General features: G+C 36.4%; 1 protein-coding gene across 6 annotated transcripts in view; it reads right to left on the reverse strand.

Annotated features, from left to right (window-relative positions):
• Positions 1-22,180, reverse strand: part of sdk1a (sidekick cell adhesion molecule 1a) — a 534,220-nt gene that overhangs the window by 312,079 nt on the left and 199,961 nt on the right. For all 6 annotated transcript variants that reach the window (XR_015481051.1, XR_015481050.1, XM_087244896.1 and 3 more), the window contains exons 2-3: positions 6,954-7,113; positions 1,563-1,669 (exon numbers count right to left, since the gene is read on the reverse strand). Coding sequence is in view for 4 of the 6 variants with exons in the window: in XM_087244896.1 (XP_087101022.1) it covers positions 1,563-1,669; positions 6,954-7,113 (267 nt within the window). In the remaining 2 variants the exon portion in view is untranslated. The remainder of the gene's footprint in view (positions 1-1,562; positions 1,670-6,953; positions 7,114-22,180) is intronic.

Genomic DNA, 22,180 nt, shown 5'->3' on the forward strand with positions numbered 1-22,180 from the left:
CAGTGTCCTGCTGAGTTTAACTCTAACTTACTTCAACAGACCTGCCTGGTAGTTTCTAGTATATCTAGTAAGAGCTTGATTAGCTGCTTCAGGTGTGTTTGATTAGGGTTGGAGTGAAAAATTCCAGGACACTGGCCCTCCAGGACTGAGTGTGGATACATGAATGACACAATTAATCCTTCATTAAGACAGGAACTTGCCGACATCTACTTGCGAATTTAGTGTCATATTTATTTTTACCACAATCGGCCTGTGCACCATGCTTGAGTTTTCTAAACAGGATTTATGGTCAATACTGAACACTCTAAATGGTTGCTAGTTGACAAGTAGTTGTAAAGTTACCTACAGTACAAGGGAAAAGGGGGCAACAAAATGAAGTTTGACCTGTTACATCTCGTTCAAAGTTTCTACATAATTAGGTGCAAACTTATTTCTTTGTTTACATTTGGGGAAATAAGGCACAATGACAATTTAGATGAACTTGAAACAATAATTTCAGATACTTTCCTCTGGCATGAACAGTCTATTTTGTGATATCTCCATCCTAGCCAAATGTTTCACTGAGTTAAAATGTTACAAGCGTCTGGAACAGTCAGTCTGGGGCATTCTGAACCTTTAGAGCATGTTATAAATATTACAGCAAAGGTCCAATACATGAGCTGGCTTTTCTACCACAGCCACATATTCAGTGTAAATCCAGCCTTGTTTAAAGTGTTATGCAGTGTCCTTTAGGAGGAATCACAGTTCTTCACATGTCAATGGAAATGCTTTTTACCATGCTTTAATGAAGAATGTCTTCAGAGACTGTGCAAAGCAGTATAAATGCACTCCTCGCTTGTTCAAAATCTATTTGAGATTCCTTTCTTTAATAGAACATGAAAGAAGTGCTGGTTGCTGGCACCTATTGACTTCCATAGTATATATTTTTTTCCTACTATGGAAGTTGATGTGTCCCAGCAACCAGCATTTATCGAAATGTTTTGTGTTACACAGAATAAGCACACTGAAAAACGTTTAATGCTATGAAAAACAGTAAATGATGAGGAAATGTAAATTTTGGGGTAACTAGCCCTTTAAGTACTATGTACTTATACTGATTTGATACAATGTATTCATTATGTACATGCATTCTTATACATTATACTTACATCTGTAATTACAATTACTGTAATTACATAATTACACTTATTGACCCAATCCTAACACCTTAATCCACCTTTAAACACACTCACACCACCAAACCTGCCCCTAATTTTACCCATATCCCACATCAATAGCACTTTGTGTTGTGCAACACAACATAATAAGTACCTATTTATTTATGTAAATATCTAGTAGTTAAGTCACTTAATTGCTCTGAATTGCATTAATGTCACATTTTTACAGTTTTAGATCAAATAAATGCAGCAATGGTAAGAGTAAGACTTTAAAAAATGCAGAAAATTCTAGCAGATCTTAAATTATGAGTTAGAATAGCATAACTAGTAAATCCTGCAATCCTTCAATCAATTAGTTGACTCAACAACCAGATCAATCTTATGCGTGATGAATCATGAACTCACATGCCACTTGTATCTCGGCTTTTTTCTGAAGCAGAGCGCCCATCCTGTTTCTCACCACACACTGATAAACACCCATATTGGAGCGCTGGAGAGAGGAAATGGTGTACCTGAGAGTATAAAAAGAGAAACAACAACTTCAATTCACATCCTGGAATGGTAAAAAAAAACAACAGCTATTTGCCAACAAACTCAAGGATTTTCGACTCAAATGTGCTCCCATTTAGAGAGGTTGGGTTTAAAAGGTTTACCCTTGCAGTCACGACTCTGCTTTTTTTTGCCAGCTCGCACATTAGCGCAAACGGAGCACATCAAAATGGCTCAACAGGAACTCCTCTCCAAGCCCAGCCATTATGACGAATATCAGATTTCAGCCAAAAGGCCACTTTGACCAAAAGCAAAGGTGGCAAACGTTTGAGCATTAAAATCTGTTGGCATTTCTGAATACGCTGAATACATGACTAATGCGCCGTCGCTCTCTACTTAGCAGAATCTGTTTACGTCTTTGAAAATGCCAGACGGCGGGTTTGTGCATCTCGTTGGTGGTTTTCCTCCTTCACAGAAACTCAATAGCAATACCGTGGCAGCTCTGAGAGTGATGAAATATAATGAGAAAAGCAATACCAATTAGAGCAAACCGATTCTGTAGATGGACAAAATGTGGAAACACTTGACACAGGGAGACGCGAAGATGCGAAACACCTACTTTAGCATTTATACGACTCCTGAATGGAGGATAAATCAAAACATCTAATGTAAAAGTTGACATTAACTATGAATCAGGTGTCAGCGGTGCACTTCAGGTAAGGAATGAAAGCATTATTTGTCTCTGAAGAGAGTCGGGCAGCGCTGCAGACTCTTTTATTAAGAAAGAAGGAACCCTGAGGGCCAATTCTTCAGCAGCTTCAACACTCTGCACGTCTGAGGAAACGCTGAGTGCTATGAAGGCTGTACGCTGATTAAAAAAGGTCAGGCTAAGAGGCTATCATTACTGAGAAATTAAACATACGGCATGAAGAGGACTCAGCTAGGAAATTATATCGCTGATTAAATGTACTGCTTCTACATAGTCTAGAGGAAGCTATCTTGAAGGAAAAGGGAGGGAAAAAATGTAATTAAAAATTATTTGAATGCGCTTCACTTCTAGTCATTTCATTTCTTGATTAAAGAAGCGCTGCAGGTTCAATGCATGTTAAGCTTGGTTGACAGCTTCTGTCGCAGAAATTCATGGTCACTTGTTTTTCAGTTTGTAAAAACAAAGTGTATCTGTGGTAATCAGATTACAGTGGAAATCTGAAGAGGGTTTCTGGAAGTTTATGAATATACATTTAAGACATTTTAGGACCTTTTAAAGAAAATCTGAAAAATCATTTGAAGACAACGCAAAATATAAGCATGTTCTCCTTTCGTTTTACTTCGTTTAAAAAAGCAACTTATAATTTGAATGACTATGCTTACAAACAATGTGGATTTTTATTATCATTATTATTATTATTTTATATAATTATTAGCGATAACACTTTATTTTGAAGGTCCATTTAAGTATTGGTAGACTGTCTGCTTAATATATGTTGATACTGCTCCTTCAATAGACATTTAACTGACTATAAGAAACTTTGCAAGTGCATGTCAACTTACACTAACCCTAACCCCAACCCCCTCCAACCCCAACCTAACAGTCTACCTACAATCTAATGAGAATTAGTTGGCATGTAGATGCAATGTAACTTAAATTCAACAAATGGACCATCAAAATGAAGTCTGATCTTATTAGTAGTAGAAGTTGTAGAAATACTAGTATTCTTTGATCATACAACACATTAGCGATGCTCTTCCTCAGTATTTTTGTCTTGTTCTCCAGAGCAAATGTCTAAAGATTTTAAAATCAAGATATATTTATTTGCAAAGTAAAATTACATTAAATAAGAAGACTTTCCTTGATCAGACAGTGGCTTATTCTCAATATGCGTTTTTCAGTGGTCTTGTGTCCTTGTGTAACGTTATTTTTATTGAGCAAAGTATGTTTGTAAGGTTTTTGTGCATGTTAAATATACTGTATATTGAAAAAAGAAAAAAAAACAATAACTCGTTGTATGAATGCTTTGATGTTTATGTAATTTATCATTAAAAATGCGTGAAGGTCATGTGACTATCAGGAAGAACGCAGCATCTAATTTCTTAGAGGACGTGTTCTGTGTTCTCGCGGTCTCCCGAGTTCATTCTTCTGAGATGACCTGGCAAAACCGGTCTTCACAAGAACGCAAGTCCGTTCTCTGCATTCTAGGAATTGAGAAACAGCCATCATCTTTTAGCTTATTCAACTTAATTCTTATGGAACAGTTTCATACCACATGAAATATCACAGCATATAAATACAGATTGAAGGTTTTTGAAAAATTTGTTTTGAAAAACAAAAATATTGAGAGGAAAAACTTGTATTTATTTTTTGGACAGCACTGTGACTCAGTAGTTAACACTGTTTCCTCAGACCAAGAAGGTTGCTGGTTCGAGTCTAAGCTGGGTTGGGTGAATTGTGTAAACAAAATTGGCTGTAGTGTATGACTGTGTGTTTGTGAATAAGAATGTGTATAGGTGTTTCCCGGTGCTGGGTTGCGTCAGGAAGGGCATTTGCTGCATTAAAACATATGCCGGAGTAATTGGGGGTTCATTCAGCTGTGGCGACCCCTGATAACTCAGGGACTAAGGATAGTAATATTTAGGATAAATATTTATATGTTTACTTATTTAAAAACCTTATGAAAGACACTGTAAAGGCTAAAAGGTTTAAGAACTAAAACAATAAAATATTTGAAAAATAGAAAAATATAGCATATAGGATAATCAGTGACAGGCACTATAAATATTCAGCGTTACTTTTTCCAGTAATGAGTAATCAAAAAATTTCCCCTGTGTTATCTTAACAGACAATAACATTTACAGTAATTGAGCTCACTAAAGCGGTTTTCATCTGAGCAGGCTCAATGTAGGACCTGCTCTGGTGTGTGTGTATGTGTGTTCTGGGAAAGTGGGGCACATAACCAATGATGATTGGTGTGCATGTGTGTGTTGGGGAATGGGACAAACACATAACTAATGATGATTGGCTAAAATGTAGCCGAATATGTGAGCTCCGTTTTTAAAGGAGGACACAGTGTCACTACATCAACACACCTAAAGCTACAGTAGTTTAGTAGGAAAATAGTAGCATAATCAAAGCATTATAACAAAACCAGTCAATTATGTCATAGTATATTTTGACAAACAACTTTTCAATCCCATTTCCATATCATCAGCTTGCCATGTGTTAAAGTGGGATCTCTTCAAATGGCATCAGAGTCAGTGTGTCAGTGAGAGATCATTTCATGGACATGAAAGCACTTTACTAGCGCTACACCAAGATTAAAACATGAACAAACATTAGAAAAATAGTTGTAAGAATCATGGTGAAATGTTTCAAACCTTATGTAATCGCTGAACCATTGTTTCAACACTGAAATATGTTTTTTTTTACAGTATATATAAATATTAAAAAAATACTCAATAATACTAAAAATATTACTTTAAAACAGGGGTGGCCAAACTTTTTTGTATGAAAGGCCAAAAAGCAAATATCATTGAGAGCCATGGGTCGAAGTAAATATACCAAACTATATTACATTAATGTATCCATGGGTAATTTTCTTAATTTAGTTAATAAAATAAATAGAAAACATAACTTTCAATCATATTAACTAATGCAGTATACCTTTTAAAATGACAACTTAACAAACAATCACACTTAATACACAAAAGTCTCTGTATTGCCAGGTGACAGTATGTGCATTTCAATTTGATTTATTCACACCATTTAATTGAAGCAGTTAATTTCAGTTAGCTTTTAACAATAAAACAAACTAACAAACATTAAACTTGAATTGACAATATGATCTCTAAAACATTCCCATCTTTTTCCCCTTCTTCTCAGCTGGAATGGTGAGCCAAATCAAAGATTACTATTAAATCAAGTTAAAGTTTACATTCCTTAAGAAGCATACTTTGTTTTTAGACTCATTTGTTGACTAGTTGTGGTCTGTGTAATAAATATTAAACATTCTAACCCATCTATAATGATTTATTGTTCCACGACAGAAATAATGATATTTACAATAAAATATTAAATGTGATATGTGTCTCTCACAATGTCTCACAGCAACATTAATGTAGTATAGAATAGTTCAATGTTTTAAAACATTCATTTGTTCAACTTATTTATTATTAAGGCATCCAAGTTGTGTTTTGTTTTGTTTAGTTTTGTTTTAAAAGGTAGGAAAACACAATAATGGCTTTTCCTGGTAATTAGCTATTTTAATAGTAATGCAACTCAGTTACTAACTCAGCTACTATTTGTCAGAAGTAACTAGTAAATATAATTAAATACCATTTTAAAGTAACATTGCCAATGTGGCATATATATATATATATATATATATATATATATATATATATATATATATATATATATATATATATATATATATATATATATATATATATATATATATATATATATATATATATATGTATAAAACCATCTACAAGCTATTGTTCATATAAACAGGTTTGTGATGACTCTTCATTAAATCATTTTCTTTTTTCGGCTTAGTCCCTTTATTAATCTGAGGTCACCACAGCGGAATAAACCGCCAACTTATCCAGCACGTTTTACGCAGCGGATGCCGTTCCAGCTGCAACTCATCACTGGGAAATGCAATGACTAAATTTTAAGACATTTTTTTCCGTTCCATTTTTTATGAACATCATTTTAAGCATCACAATTACATGCTGGAAAAAGGAAAAAAAATGTAATTTTACATAAAAAAAAAACAAAAAAAGTAGGAAACAACCATACACTCTTGCATTCACACACTATGATCAATTTAGTTTATTCAATTCACCTATAGCGTATGTATTTAGACTGTGGGGGAAACCCGAGCACCTAGAGGAAAACCCACACAAACATGGGGAGAGCATACAAATTTCACATAGAAATGCAGATTGGCCCAGCCGAGACTTAAAACTGTGTCCTTCTTGCTATGAAGCGATAGCACTATGCACTGAGCCACCATTCCGTCCACCATTCCTCAAATTCCTTGAAAGATTCCAGTAACTGACCAACGCACAATAGAGAATAATAAGAACATTGTTCTAGGGGTTAATGGTCATGTTTTGAACGAATTTAATATACCTGCCACACGTAGTGAATAAATGTGCTGCCTGAACAGAAGAAAGGCTGCAGGGGAGATTAATATTAGACTTTTTGTTTCTTATATTAACCGTAAGGCTCACTGTAATCTTGAGACGGTTTTGAGCAGGACTTCATCTGCAGAAAGCCTTAAGATGAAAGCGTCCACTCACTTGTACTCAGGGGAGAAGGCTGTGATATCGGTGTTGTTGAGCATCCATTTGAACTCCAGAGGCCAGCTGCCCTCCGCAAGGCAGGTCATGACCAGACGATTCCCTTCCAGGTGGATCTCTGGAGGTCCCGGCTCTGTTTTGAAGTAGGGGGCCACATCACCTGCAGACAGACATGAAAGAGGCACAGTTAGAAAAGGTGCGCAGTTCGCTGTCATGCAACCCTGACCCCGGCAAGTCATGCACCATCAAAGACCAAGTCAATATGCAGTGCCATCACTGCTGGTTCCTCAATTTACATCAACCAACTTAGCTGGAAATCCAGGCAGAGATGGCCATTTCTCATTGTAAACAAACAAACAGAAGCCACGGCGCAAAGGTTATCGCAGCATGTTTTCTACAAAAGCATCTTTTATGAGTCCTCACAGCGCCCGAGAACCAAAGACCAGCGCCAAACCCTTTAAATCTTCCATCTGCAGATTTTGCCACACTTCACAAGAGAAAGGCTCCCAGCTTTGATTTAAAAAAAAAAGGACGACTTAGAGCCAGGACACCTGGGTGCAGTGAATCTGACTTCTGTCAGCAGCGTCGCAGTGTTTCCCCTAAAGCTCAGACAAATCAATTGTGCTGTGCTTTTTCTCTTTTATACATTGTATAAACCATCTGAAATATGTAAGTGACTCAGCCGATACACACTCACAGCAAAATAACATTTTCAGCATTTTTTTTTTTACTTGGAAACGACAAGAAAATAATCTAAGCATGTGGAAGATTTATATTTGAAGTAATAAAACGCTTGTTTTAGACAATACATCTTGAATTTTAGTGTATTTTTCTTACCCCACCGGTAAAAAGCTGTTTAATTTTAAGCACAAAGCTCACTAAATGTGCGGTAGTTTAACGCACACAACACATAAACACCATTTGTCAATGCACTACTTAATATAAAAGGTATTTTCTGAAGATAACAGTTATCTTATGCCATTAAACTGATGGAGTTCAAAGATGTTTGGATTTCTCACTGGTAAACAAGCCACGATTGTATATCAAATAAGCAATATTTTGCAGCGCTGACAGACATTTTTTGAACCTTGGCCTCTTTGGATTCCTGTATTGGATGAAGCAATTAATGCAAATGAAGGTGTTAAAGAGAAGCATCCAAATGCAGGTTTTTAAAATGGATTCTTTTACTTTCCTATATCTGCATCCAGGCACATTTAGCTCATGCACAAGCTTTTGAATTGCTGTGTTTCAGTTAAACGGACGAAATGTCAAGGGGTCACAAACCTGCTGTAGAGCACATGGTGGAGAATGTAGACAGATGCGGTGGAGCTGCTGTGAAGAATATCAATGAGGCCTTTAAAAACCGAATGAAAGACGTGAAAGGAGGAGAAGGCGACCAAGGGCTAGTAAGACTCCAGGTGATAGCAGAGAAAGACATAGTGTCCTTGAGGTCATGGCGATTGAGAAATATCCGAGAGTGACCGGTGTGGGTGAGGAGAGACGGACACTGGTTTATAGGTATTTTATGGGTTTACCATTGCTGTCTCTCCAGAATGGAGGACAGATCATGCAAGGACAATGTATTGAAGTAGATTTCCTGTTTTTTATATATATGATGAAAATTTATGGTCAAACATGCTGCCAATCACGTCCCATTCTAAAGCTCCATCTGTAGGGAGCTGAGATTATTCAGCTCATGGGTATTCAGCTCAACTACCACGAGGGTCAGCATATAAACTTCACAAGTTGCAGAATCCAGAACAGCATGAGGCTGTTTTAGAACCCATAGGCTGCACAGCTAAGACTTCAACTGATGAAGTAGTGAATAGAGGTGTCTTTTCTAAGACAATGCTGCAATTGTTGTTTTAATAATGTATGAGCTAACGTTATCAAAAGCATTGATTGTGTGATAAAGCCTATTAGAATACAGTTAGAAGGATTCAAATTACAAAAGCAAACAATTCCCTTCTATGGGTTGTTGTTTAAATTAGGATAGGTGATATTATATATTGTAGCTTATATCCCTTCTATATTAACCATACTCCATTGCCCCTTGATAGGAATCAAGTTCTGTTCCTCCTCTCAGTAGAGGTCACACTCTGCTTACATGTTTCTATTCATAACTAAATGCACCTTTCCATTTACGCAAGTGCAATTAAGGATGCAATGTCATTTTAATTAATAAACTCATAGAAAAACTCATATTTTGATTGCATGAACTCATAGAGAAAAACAGAGCAGACTCTGGTTGAAGATGAAATCTTGTAGTGGGCATGTGTATGTAGTGATGAATGGTAAAATAAAAAATCTTGTGGAAATTCACTTGTGGAAATTAATTGTTAATATAAAAAAATGCTAACCCATCAAGGAATGGGTCATGTTTTAGCCATTTAAAGGTTTTAACAGTTTTTTACCTAATCAACATTTGCATTTAATCAATATCATCTCAGACAAAGAGAGACACAAAGGGATAATAGAATGCAAAATATGTAAGTAATGAAGTGGACCAAAAAATAAGCAAATCTACCCCATTAATGTGCATCTGCATTCATATAATCACCTATACCTTTAAATATGCACTTTTTAATTAATCCCTCAACTTTACCTGATATTTGGTGTTTATGTCTTCAAAACATTGCCTTGTGTAAAATCTGGAAAGTGATTTAGGAAAGTGAATTATGCATAGGAAAATAAATAAGACTTTTAAATATTAATGTTTTCATATACTGCATTGGTTCAATATGGTAAAAAAAAATCTCCATAATCAAGAAAACGTGGCTAATCAAACGCAGCCTGGAACATGCATATTAATGATTTCAGAGCAACAAATTAGTCTGTGTTTCAGCTCCTGATGCTACGGCTACTTGTCAGGTCTTGACGTCGAAGAATGTGACTTAAAGTACAAGCTAGCATTAAGGGCATGGCTATATGATAGGGCGGTCCCACTTTATATTAAGTGTCCTTAACTACTATGTACTTACATTAAAAAATAAATACAATGTACTTACTGTGTTTATAATGTATTTGAGACCACTTGTGGTGCTTTTGAGTTGGGATAGAGGTTGGGTTATGAACAGGTTTGGTGCTATGGGTAGGTTTAAGGGTGGGTTAAGGTGTTAGGGATGGTCAACAGTGTATTTACAAATGTAATTACAAAAGTTAGTTACAGATGTAGTTACGTACATATATTTAATCAAGCATAAGTACACAGTAAATACATGTATTTACACAATAAGTACATTGTAGCAAACTATTAATTCCTGTCTAAGTACATATTAGTTAAGGCCACCTAATATAAAGTGGGACCGATAGGGCTATTTTTTACTGGGGTTTTACACTATGGAATTTACATGAGAACTACAGTGATGTTTGAAACTTACGTTATGGCCATTTTCATGTACTCGTATTATTTGACTATGCCTTGGTAGACCCCGATTTTTTTATAGGACATCTTTAAACAGTAATAACTGTGAAGTAGTACTATGCAAATATCGTCACACGATGGATGACATCCCCCAGTGATGACTTCACAATCACAAAGCTACATCTGAAACGCACCATCCTCTCAATCCCTCCAGAGAAGAGATTTAAAAAATTCCCCTAAAGAAAGGGTTAGGTTATTGTTATTGTTTGTAAAAAAGCTGTTAGTGATTGCTGGTTGAAGAGTGGTTGACAAAGGTTGGCTGTCACAACTGTGAATGTCTGCAAGTAGAAACAAAGAAGTCTGCGAGGTAAGTTGGGAAGTTCAGAACAGCAACCAACTTAAGCAGTGACTCCCTAAAAGACCTTCAGCTTCGGTTAAATTCTCTTCAAAGGATTCTGTGCATCCCAGATTATCCGAATTGCTCAAAGACTTCAGAATTTATCAGAACTTTGCTGCATGTTCCACCAAGGATTTTCATGGTGTTATATGTGCTTGGATGCACAGTACATTGGGAAAAACAGCATGTTCCAGGTTTCAGGACCTTTATTGTAAATAATAAAACACTGGTGTGTTTCTGACATCAGGATCGTCACCTCTAGGAATCCACAATTGCGGGTGGGTGATTATTCGGATTTCCTTTTCACAAAGATCCAGCTTTTTTTTCTACCACTGCATCGCGTCAACAGCAGATGTGTAAATGTATAATTTTCCAAACCTCTATCAGAGGCCTATGCATAGTGTGCTTTAGTATATGATAATTAAATGTTTGTAACTATCACAAAATCCTCCTTAGTTATTTAATATTTTAAAATAAAGTTTATCTTAAACTCTATATTAGACTCTAGCTTATATTTAGAGAAGATAACAGAGTAACTCATCACAATCAACTTAATGATATTCATGATTCCTGCTTACTTTGTGTATTGTACATTTATTGTACAATTGTGTCTTCCTTGTGTTGATAATACAGTAAGAGGCTCTACAAGTCACACTGTCTGTTACGAAGTTTATTTATTTCTTTTTGTTGCGCATTGCATGTATTTTTTCCTTTGTCCCACCTTCTTGTGTTGTTTTTTTTTTTTCATTCCATAGGCTCCAACTTTAATGTGGTCCAGGCTTTAAATGGCTGCTTGTTGCAGAGAGCTTTTAAAAGGAACTTCCGGCAGAGTTCAAGGAGCACAATTTTTGTCCTGGATTCTCCTTCCCCTCCGACTGACAACCAAACTTTATTCTTGTCGAAATGTCCATGTTTGCTTGCAACTTTTTTTGAAAGTTTGAGATTGTAGGGGTGGCCTGTCTATTTATTTGATTACTTTTGATTTTGTTCCTGTTTTTTTTTTTTCTTTAAAGACTTACAGGTTATTTAGTTTATTAACTTTGCAGGTTCTGTTGTTTGTTATTTGGCCAGTGGCCACCCTGAAGAGATGCTCACTTAAATTGCTACCTTTTTCTATAATAAATCTATTCACTAACTCTTAACTGAGTGTCTGCGTTTGGTTGTAAATCTTTTAAATAAGTTGTTATTTTTATTATATTTTTTTGCCTCCCTTGAGAAATTATTATGCCTATAGTTATTTTCCCCTAAACTTGGGGCATATAACTGTCTCACAAATTCTTTAGATTGGCTAAACTACTTCAGGCTAAACTACGATAATAAACTACTTCAAATGTTATATAATTAATTTAAACAATCTTGGATTGTTAATTATTGCCATTGTGGAAGTTCTTGACTGGTGCACCAATTGAGAAGGAGTGATTAATCTGATACTCACACTCACCTTAAGTGAGGAGTAGGCATAGGACAATAACGGTTTCAATGTTTACCATGGTTTGGAAAAGTCAAGGTTTTAATACCACAAAAGTTTTCTGTTATATCCTAAGGTATATGTAAGGATTTTTTTAATGTGTTTTTTAACGTTTTGTGAGGAAATCTGTGTTATTGAAATGAATGAAGACAGAAGAAGTCAATGATTTATTAATTATTTAAATATAAAATATTATAAAGGGTTCCTAAAAAAAAAATTATTGTCTTCAGTGGAGAAAAAAAGTTGTTGTTTCTACCCAGACATTTAGAAATCATTTATTTTAGAGCAGTAATTGCAATACTGCGAAACCATGGTATTTTTATCCAAGGTTAATAAACTGTCAAAAGGTTTTACTGGCCCATGCCTAGTGAGAAGTAGTCAAAATCTGAGTATTATTATTAATACCAATATTAATGTTAATATTTGATACAAGCCAAAACAATTATCATGTCCACTTACATGTACAGTGTTCATACAGTGCACCCTATCAAATGAAGTGTACCTGAAAGGTTATTTGTTTAGCTGTATGCTCATATAAGTTAGTGTACGCATAAAAATCTAATTACTGGGCTTTAATAATTCTTAGTCACATTTAAGTCATACTTATTGTGTTAGTTTTGGTGACTCTGTCATCCTCGGTCGTGCTCTTTTTTTTATGGGGTACAACAAGGCTCAGTCCTAGGTCCTGTCCTTTTCTCTTTCTCTGCCCCCTGGATCAATAATCAAAATTCCAATTGAGTTGGAATAGAGGTTGGGTTATGGACAGGTTTGGTGGCATGGGTAGGTTTAAGGGTAGATTAAGGTGTAAGGCATGACAGTTTATTTACAAATGTAATTACAAAAGTTTATTACAGATGTAATTACATACATGTATTCAATCAAGCATAAGTACACAGTAAATACATGTATTTACACAATAAGTACATTGTAAAAAAAAACTATTAATTCCTATGTAAGTACATATTAGTTAAGGCAACTTAATATAAAGTGGGACCAGCACATTTATGCTATGTAACAGAAACTGGCACTGGCTGGGATGGGGTGATATTACGAAGCTCCAAATAAAAGAAGCACCCACATCATAGCTGTCCTCCTTTCCTCACAAATCACCCAAATTCAGTTCAATTATACATCACAGAGATGTTTTCTTAAGCTTGAGGGTTTGCAGCAATCAGGAGCTGTAGGTAATTAAAGCAAACACTCAATGTTAATCATGGATAATCATTCTAAGATTAATCTCCGACTGAGCTACTACTGAAATGTTCAGTCATATACGGACATTCATCCTTTATTTTACTCCCACTCTGTCTCTCTAGTTTTACATCACAGTGAGAAGACAAGTCTTAGTACTGACACCTGCTCACCTACAAGGCATTTATATGTAGTGCGTTGAGGGCAAAACATCCCCAAATGGCATTTAGCCAAGCAATAGAAAACAATAAAGGAAAAAGCCGCAGTATTTGTCATGAACACTTCCCTCAAGAGCTGAAAAACAGAGGCTTGCTTGTGTTGTTCTTTCTTTTTTATTCGCCACAAACTTCGAAGGGCGTAGCAGGCTTGACACGCCTCTTATTTCATTCCTCCAGCACTGACATAAAACCTGTAAAATGTTAGTAGCCTTATGGTTGGTTGTAAATATAAAAAAGCAATAAGAGTGGCGAGGAAACCATGCACCCAAGTTTAATCGTCCTCTCTGGGGTGAGGAGCACCTTGTTAGAAAAGTTTCCAGCCGTTAGTATCAATCCATTTTTCATCGGACGCGTTGCACCTCTTTAGCTAGCAGCTCTGCTCCGACAACTTGATTCGGCTCTCACTCATTGTGCTTCTTATTCTTATTTGATGCTGGGAAGACGAGGGGGGAATGTATTTTTAATTTTAGATCAGTCTACTTCAGGCTGTAAAGGGGACATATCACAAAAACAGGATTTCTTCTGCTTCTCTGAAAGAGAAGAGCTCGCTGTACTATGCAGCCATACAGTATTCACAATTCCAAGCTTCTTACGCTATGCAACAAGACCACTAACAGAAAATCATGTTGCAAAATGGTTTCAAAATCTGAATTCTGACTATTATTGTCACAATAACCACATCTCATTGCATCAGGTTGGTATCAAAGTTGTTTTAACCCACATTTGGGTAAAATATGCATAAACCCAACATGCAAAAAGATCTTTTCAATAAATTGTTTAATCTAATGGCTGGGTTTGACCAAATTTGACCCTCAATTGCACTTTTGACAACAGAAAACGTTCATTTTAGAATATATGAATACATAAGAAATAAAAAATAACAATCAATGATAAATTAATTATATTATTAAGTACACATAATAAATATTAAAATAAATATTGATATTGACATGTATTTAAAATGTGGAATATAACTTTTATATTATATCACCTTGCCCTATCTCCCTATTTAGCATTTAATGACTACTGTATCTGAGCTCTCTTTCCTTAAAAAATAGGCTTGTAAACATTTCTTATTTACATTTATATCCATACAAATAGACAAACAAATAAATTATACAAGTAAATGAAGTCAACAAAAAAAGATTTATTTAAAACTCTGCTTGTTTGCCTCAATAAAAAAGATGTGGAAATATTAAAAAGCGGCAAACTAAATTATAACCTACTGTTTGAATTTGCAACTAGGACAACTAAAAATCTTTAGTCTTTCTAGAACGTGACCCCTTCAAAGTGATAGTTCACCAAAAATGAAAAATCCACCGTTTACTCTCTCTCAAATGGTTCCAAAGCTTTATAAGTTTGTTTTTTACTGAAAAAATTTACCGCTATATACATTTCTGAGCGCGCCAAATATGTCCCAAGAGGTAATTTTTTTTTAGCAGTTTTGTTTCCGCACATCCACCAGAGGTCACTGTGTACGCTTTTTCAGATCTCAAATTTCCTCGCAAGTGCCATTCGTGCCTGCTCTTCTCGCGTAAATCCACCAGAGGCCGCTGTTAACTGACTGAATGACTGACAATTGACTGATACACCCTCCTCCTTCCCTAAACCTAACCAATAGTGTTTTTTGACAAGAAAAGCCCTCGCCTAATTTTTACTACATTTTCAGATTTTAAAGCATTCACACCCTGTTATTTACTTGTTTATTTTGTATTTTGGCTTATGTTTTTGTCTTTCCCCCCTTACTAGAACTGTTCTTTGCCAGACTCAAACCCTATCATCTTAGTCAACTCCTCTCTGCGTCCAACATAACTGGATAAACTTGTAACAGAGGGAAAGCTATCCATACGGAGGTAAGCAGTCAGCTGGTAAGCGTGAAAAGGAACTGCGTCATACCGCCTGGTAGACGAAATGCAGCCATACGTACTTCTGGCTACATAATTCGCAATCTCCTGAAATATATAAAGAGCTGCATTTTTAGAATGAGCCTACAGTATGTTGTTATTTTGGGTCAACCATTTCTTTAAAACAATCATTTTTGTGATTACATCTCAGGAACAAAACATTATTGCCTTAAGCACTTACATTCCTTCAGAGAGAGCATGTGAGGGGAAAATCTGTCTCAGACAAAAGTACACACTCATCATGATGGGATATCTTATGTTTGCAACTAACACTGTCCATCTTGATGAAAAAGGCCAAAGAAGGCCTTGACTGTGTTAGCATAAGTGCTGTAGGTATTCCCAGAGAAGAATTCACAATGACTGCACGCCGCTCTGTTTGACATGCTGTGGGAATAGCTGTCCTTGTGAATACCAACGAGTCCTCTACAAATTCTCATTCAGATAAGATCAGATCAAGCAGACAAAAAAAAAATATGAAGGGGAGGGAAAGAAGCAAGCACACCAAACGTCCACCCAGTTAGGAAATGAATACATCCTCATCTGCTTATCAATATCACAACCCTGCGCCATATGCAAACATCCCATGAACGTTATTAATGTGCATAATAAGACTCCAGCAGGAAATCTCTTGGTTTTAATGCAGTTTCAAGCATCTGAAAGCCCTTTTTTACGCACTCTACATCTCCAAGAAAGACCCTTCCCATCTGCTGAGGGTCCCTGGACAGCTCAAGCAGATGCCTGTTAGACAGGTAGTGTGCGGGCGTCTTTTCTAGCTACTCCACCTTTCGCATTTTGCCAGGTGTGCTCAATGGAGCCTTCACTTTCCATTTGTCTGTGCATGAAGCCGGAGTGGCAGTGTGGGGCTCATCAGCATTCAGCTTCTCCAGCGGACCGTACCAATGCAGGACGACTCCAGGAATGCATAAGCAGAGACCAAGAAGGAAATTCAATTTGTTGGGATTATTATCAAAGATGAAATGTTCCGACAGCAGACAGCTTGGCTAAAAAGTGGATGCAACAGGCCTGCTCCAGGGCTGATGGGCTATGCTGATGTAATCGTCCCCTGCTTTTTCATTAGCTGCCTCTTCTTTCCCAACTTTTCCTAACAGGATTGCAAACCTGTCAGTAAGACCTTGCAAAAGTCCCTTAATAGAAACATATAGGCTAACTTGCTTTTTGTTTTTTCATATGTTTGCATGATTTTAGCTTGTGAAGGCATCACAAAGTTCACAAATATTATACCTTTGCTACATTCAATAGATTTTATTTAGAATTTGCATTTAAAATGTTTCAACAGTTGAAATGTAATTTTTATTTAATTAAATAATTTTTTAACAAATGTTTCATTGATAAAAATGTAAACTATATGAAAGCAACACACTGGCTCAGTGGTTAGCACTGTCAACTCACAGCAAGAAGGTTGCTGGTTCGAGGCCCGGCTGGGACAGTTGGCATTTCTGTGTGGAGTTTGCATGTTCTCCCCGTGTTGGCATGGGTTTCCTCTGGATGCTCCGATTTGCCCCACAGTCCAAAGACATGCAATATAGGTGAATTGGATTAACTAAATAGGCCATGAATGAATGAATAAACTTAATGAAAAATAGCAGAAATAAAAACTTATTTTTCTTATTTGATTAATTTAGTTTCAATACAATTATGTTCAAACATGTATGAGTAGAAGTTTTAGTTTTCGTTAAATACAATAACTCTGTCGGCGCCAATAGCCTAGTGGTTAGTGCGTTGACACATGGCACCGAGGTGCTTGCAGCAACCCGAGTTCGATTCCTTTCTTGAGGTCCTTTGTTGATCCTTCCCCTAACTCTGCTCCTTACACTTTCCTGTCTCTATATCTCCACTGTCCTTTCAATAAAGGTGAAAACCCCTAAAAAATAATCATAAAATAAAATGCAATAACCCTGATTCAACTTTACACATGTCCTGACAACATGCGACGTGACAAGATTCCAAGAACAAGATATTTGGCTGTCTACACCAAACGCAACGGTATTTAAACTCACATTGGTGTCAAGAAAGAAGGAAGCTGATTGGTCAAAAATATTTGAGAGCCAATAGTTAAATATAGGACTGGGCGATATTGCAAAAAAAAAAAATCACAATATTATGTTTCACATCTTTCGATATCAATAATTATTGAATATGTTTTAGCAATACATTTAGGAATATTAGGATTTTTATTTAACCATTTTATTTTAATTTACCAACATTACTAAGGCACATAGTTTTATTAGTCAAATATAAAAATATTTAAACAAAGTAACTAATATCTTTATAACAAAATAAACTTGAGTGTTAAAGAGACTCTTAAACTTGATAAATAAAATCTTGCAAAGTGTGTGAAATGGTAAGGTGTGAAAGCTGAACAATCGAAGCAAACTTTAAGGTAGATCAACATCTGTAAGGTGTCAATGATGATACAGTAAACCTCAAACTCTGTAAACAAAACAAATTATGATAATCAAATCTGAGCTTTCAAGTAAAGGAACTAACCATCATTATTCAAATACATATAGGAACATTAAAGATTGTGAAGTTGAATGACTATATTACACCCTATGCTAAAAAAAATATTTCAGCTGGGGAGCTAGTAGCTGGGATGCACAAGAAAAGAAACCAAAAAGCCACTCTGGTATCATCCTTACATCCTTTTTTATTAACAATCTCCTCACTGCTACTATACGGCACTCATTTTCATGTTCTGACCTGAAATGACAACGTGAACGCGCGCTTTCCTTTACCATTTTCTATGGCATCTCTCATAACTAGGCAACCGTTTTCTCAGAGAATGACAAACAGACATTGCAGCTGCAATCTACGTTTATAGAGAAAAGCTAAAAAATGCTGCAGTGTTTGGGTTCGCAGTGTTTGTTTGAGTTAAGTAGTCTACCTTTATCACTGAAATGTGTATATTCCATACAAAGTGTGAAGCAGATTGGTTAGTTCTACTTACATGAATCTCGGTGCACCTGCGACATTCGGAAAAGTTCAAATGTTTTTTTAACTTAGTGTATCTGGAAAATGCTTGTGCATCTTATGCGCACCACCTCCACACCATGTGCACTTCTGTCCCATGTGCACGTCGTGCATGTCGCGCGCCTTCATTGGAAAAGACAAACTGACACCCTAAGTATATTGGCATAGCTTCCAAGGCACGCTCAGCAGCCACATTTTAATAAAACTACAGCCTCCATACTGAAACTATATACCGAATCTTTTTTTTTTTATCGATAATGACCATGGTGTTCGGTCAATAAATATCGATACCAATTTTACCCCATAGCCTTCGCTAAACATGCCTTCTGCTTTAACTTAGGCATGGTGACTACCTTCATGTGTGTGCACACACATTCCACATGGCTTTGCTTGCTGTATTTCACTCACATTCTCTCTCACACACACATGCAAGTATTCACCACACACAATTTAATGCCGGATCAATTCAAATAAATACCAGAAAGCAAAACATGAAAATCTGACATTTTCCAGAACAGGAAGAAGCTCAAGTTAAGCACTGATACCAACCTATCATAGCACAACATAATAATTTATGGCATACAACATGAACAAGTACTCACTTTGGATTACTCACTTGCTCTTCAAGAAAGAATATACTTAATCCAACAATAGCATTTAGGTTCGTGCTAGATAAAGATAAAGGTTATTTAAAAAATATATAATAATTAGCAGAAAAGGCATCCAACATATAAATTATTTAACAGACAATGGTATTAGATTTTAATACTGACTATGACAACACAAAAACTACCTTAAAAATCTCACCAAACCTCCAAAAAAACAGATCACTTTACATTCCTTGTCAAATCAAGGGCCCTCTGCAATCATTTGTAACGTCAGATAAGGAGCTAACAGCCTCCCGATACTGGTTACTTCTGCACTCTATGGAAAATACAGGCCTGCCTTCTGACTCTTAACTCAATTACCTTTAAAAGGGCTCCTGGGAGCACTAGCCTGCTTTTTTATCTGTCAGTCTGTCTGGGGGAGTAAAGCCCACACACTGACAATCAGAGTGGGCAAAACTAGCTCATTACCATCCATTTGATGAGCTGACTGTGAATCAAAGCCCTAGCTAGAGCTTTGAACCTGAGAGCACAGCATTTGACAAGATAAGATACATCAACGCACGCGCAACATACATGTGAAGTTTGTTAACATTCGACAGGATACTGGAAAACACAGCAGCAAACTTTGCAAATTAGGTTGATCATGACAGGGAATGTAAGATTGCAACTCAAAAACAGAGCCGAAGGATTTTAATAAGTGGTGGATGCTATGGGTATCTGTTACTGTTGCTCAAACTTGCAAACACTGTGAGGTAACAACCATATACAGAATTCTGCTAAAAAATTACACAAGCTATCTTAGAAATTGACTATTAACTCCCAAGAAACCCTAGATCAACTTGCTAAAAGCCACTGGCAGCACCTAAGCAACCACAGAGCAGCATGCTTTAGAGACCACCAAAAACACCACACCAATTATCAACAATAGATGGTATAAAATTTTAAGCAAAATGCTAAAAACACTTCAGTGATGAAATAGCAACAGTGTAGTCACCGTCCAGACCCAAACGATCATTAACTACAAAGGCAACATGAACACTTTAGCAAAGACTATAGAATACACAAGACATGCCACCTGTACAGTTATGATTGGGGGAAAGTGTAACGGTCAATATGGGGAATGAAGCCCCACCTACTAGTACAGGAGCCAATCATCAATTACTATAGACGGAGGAGAAGCTCAGACCAGACGTGAGTTTTTATGACAGTTTTTTGGTCAACGAAATTAACTGAATAATTACTTCATAGACATGAAAAATGTATCCAAATAAAGCTTAAAAATTGAACTTTTAAATGAACCAAACTACACTTAAACACAAAAGTTTTTTGGTTTTGTAATCTGTATGAAATAAACACAGGGTACAGTCCATCCTGTTAAATGCACATCACATGACAGTTACTCAAAACGCCCACAAAAATGAGTCGCTGTCATTTCTGGAGGATATTAGCCATCAAGACCAAGTTGTGAATTACTTCAGAAGAGCAGCATTATCAGACGATCATTATTCAGAGGATGATAATGTGTAGAATGGCCATAAATGAGGTTGGTGTCGTGATCTTGTTCCTTTCGAGTGCGCATGCGCATTAGCATGGGCAACCTGAAAAAATACAGATTATGTTTAATCCTAAAAACGGTTGTTGTTTTATAAGTTAACTTTATTGGTGATTCTAAATATGTAATGTAATCGTAAGCTCAGGAAACAGTTTTGGAGAATTTGATGTTTCCCCGTTCAAACAAAATGCCCGAGCATACTGCCTCAGAGGCATTTCAAAGATGGCCACCGAGTAAAATGACTTGCCTTAAAAGGACATTGACTTTAGACACTAAATAAAAACACTCTAAACAATTACAGGAATCAACATCACAACAGCATGCTAAAAATACACTGAAAATACCTTAGCATTCCATATCCAAAGTAGAAACCTAAATAAAACTGCTGATAAACTATTTAGAGACCACATGCAGTAAAAATAACATAAAGCAACATGCTTGAAACACTCAAAGAATACCTTAGTTACAAACCTAGCAACACCTTAGCAACCAATCATTTACTACAATGGCATGTTTGAGACCACATAAAAACACCCCAAACACAAGAATCAACATCACAACAGCATGCTAAAAATCACTTTAAAACACTTTAGCGACCACTGAGACTGTAGCAGCTATATAGTTAAGTTGCAGAGAACACTCTAAAAAGAACTCCCGCCACCCTCCCGTTTTGTTTTTGTTTTTTTTCTCCCGGAAAACTCCGGTAATTTCACAAAACCCCAAACCCCCACCCCTCAGCTTTTTAGTACAGTCTGTTACACCCCCGGGTCACCAACTTCATTATACTGTCCGATCGCAGAGGCCACCCGAAACCTGCTCCATAGTACAGTCACTAACACCACAGTACAGTTACTAATCCAGTTCTAAGTGTGTCGGTTATTTAGACACACTAATTCCTTAGTAACAAACCTCACAATACCTTAGCAACCAACCAGACCATGGCAAACATACAGTACAGTAAAACTGGTGAGAACACCTTGGAGACCTCATAAAATCACCCTAAACATAACATACTAAAGCAGCAACATAATATACAATGTAGAAACACCTTAGTAACAGCCTAGCAATACCATAGCAACCACCAATACCTTAGCAGACATACAGAATAATGCTTAAAGGCTAATCCACCCCACACAGATGAACGGCAACAAACAAGTCAGCCAGAGTTTGTTAGACCAGTGTGTTACTCCTGTCAGTGTCTGTTCTCATTGGTCAGAATTTGTTTTCACCCTGCCAGAAAAGGTGTTTATTAGATTGTGGAAAGTCCGAGCAGCACGGTTTTCTAACAAACTCAGATTAATCTAACCTGGGACCAGATAGGCTTCACGTAAAGGTCTTTTTAGCCCAGATAATGGTCCATTGAATTCATTATTTAATTATTTTGCAGGTCAATTTAATGGGACAGTGTGAAAATGGCAGTACATTTGTTCACAACATTTTACCCAGCAAGCGTTTTTTGTTTTTAAAAGATATCTATAGATGTCAAAACATAGTGGTCTTGGCTAAAACAAGGCTAAATTTGGGCTCTCAGTGA

This window comes from Danio rerio, chromosome 3, assembly GCF_052040795.2.
Source record: "Danio rerio strain M-AB ecotype USA chromosome 3, GRCz13ab, whole genome shotgun sequence".
NCBI lineage: Eukaryota > Metazoa > Chordata > Actinopteri > Cypriniformes > Danionidae > Danio > Danio rerio.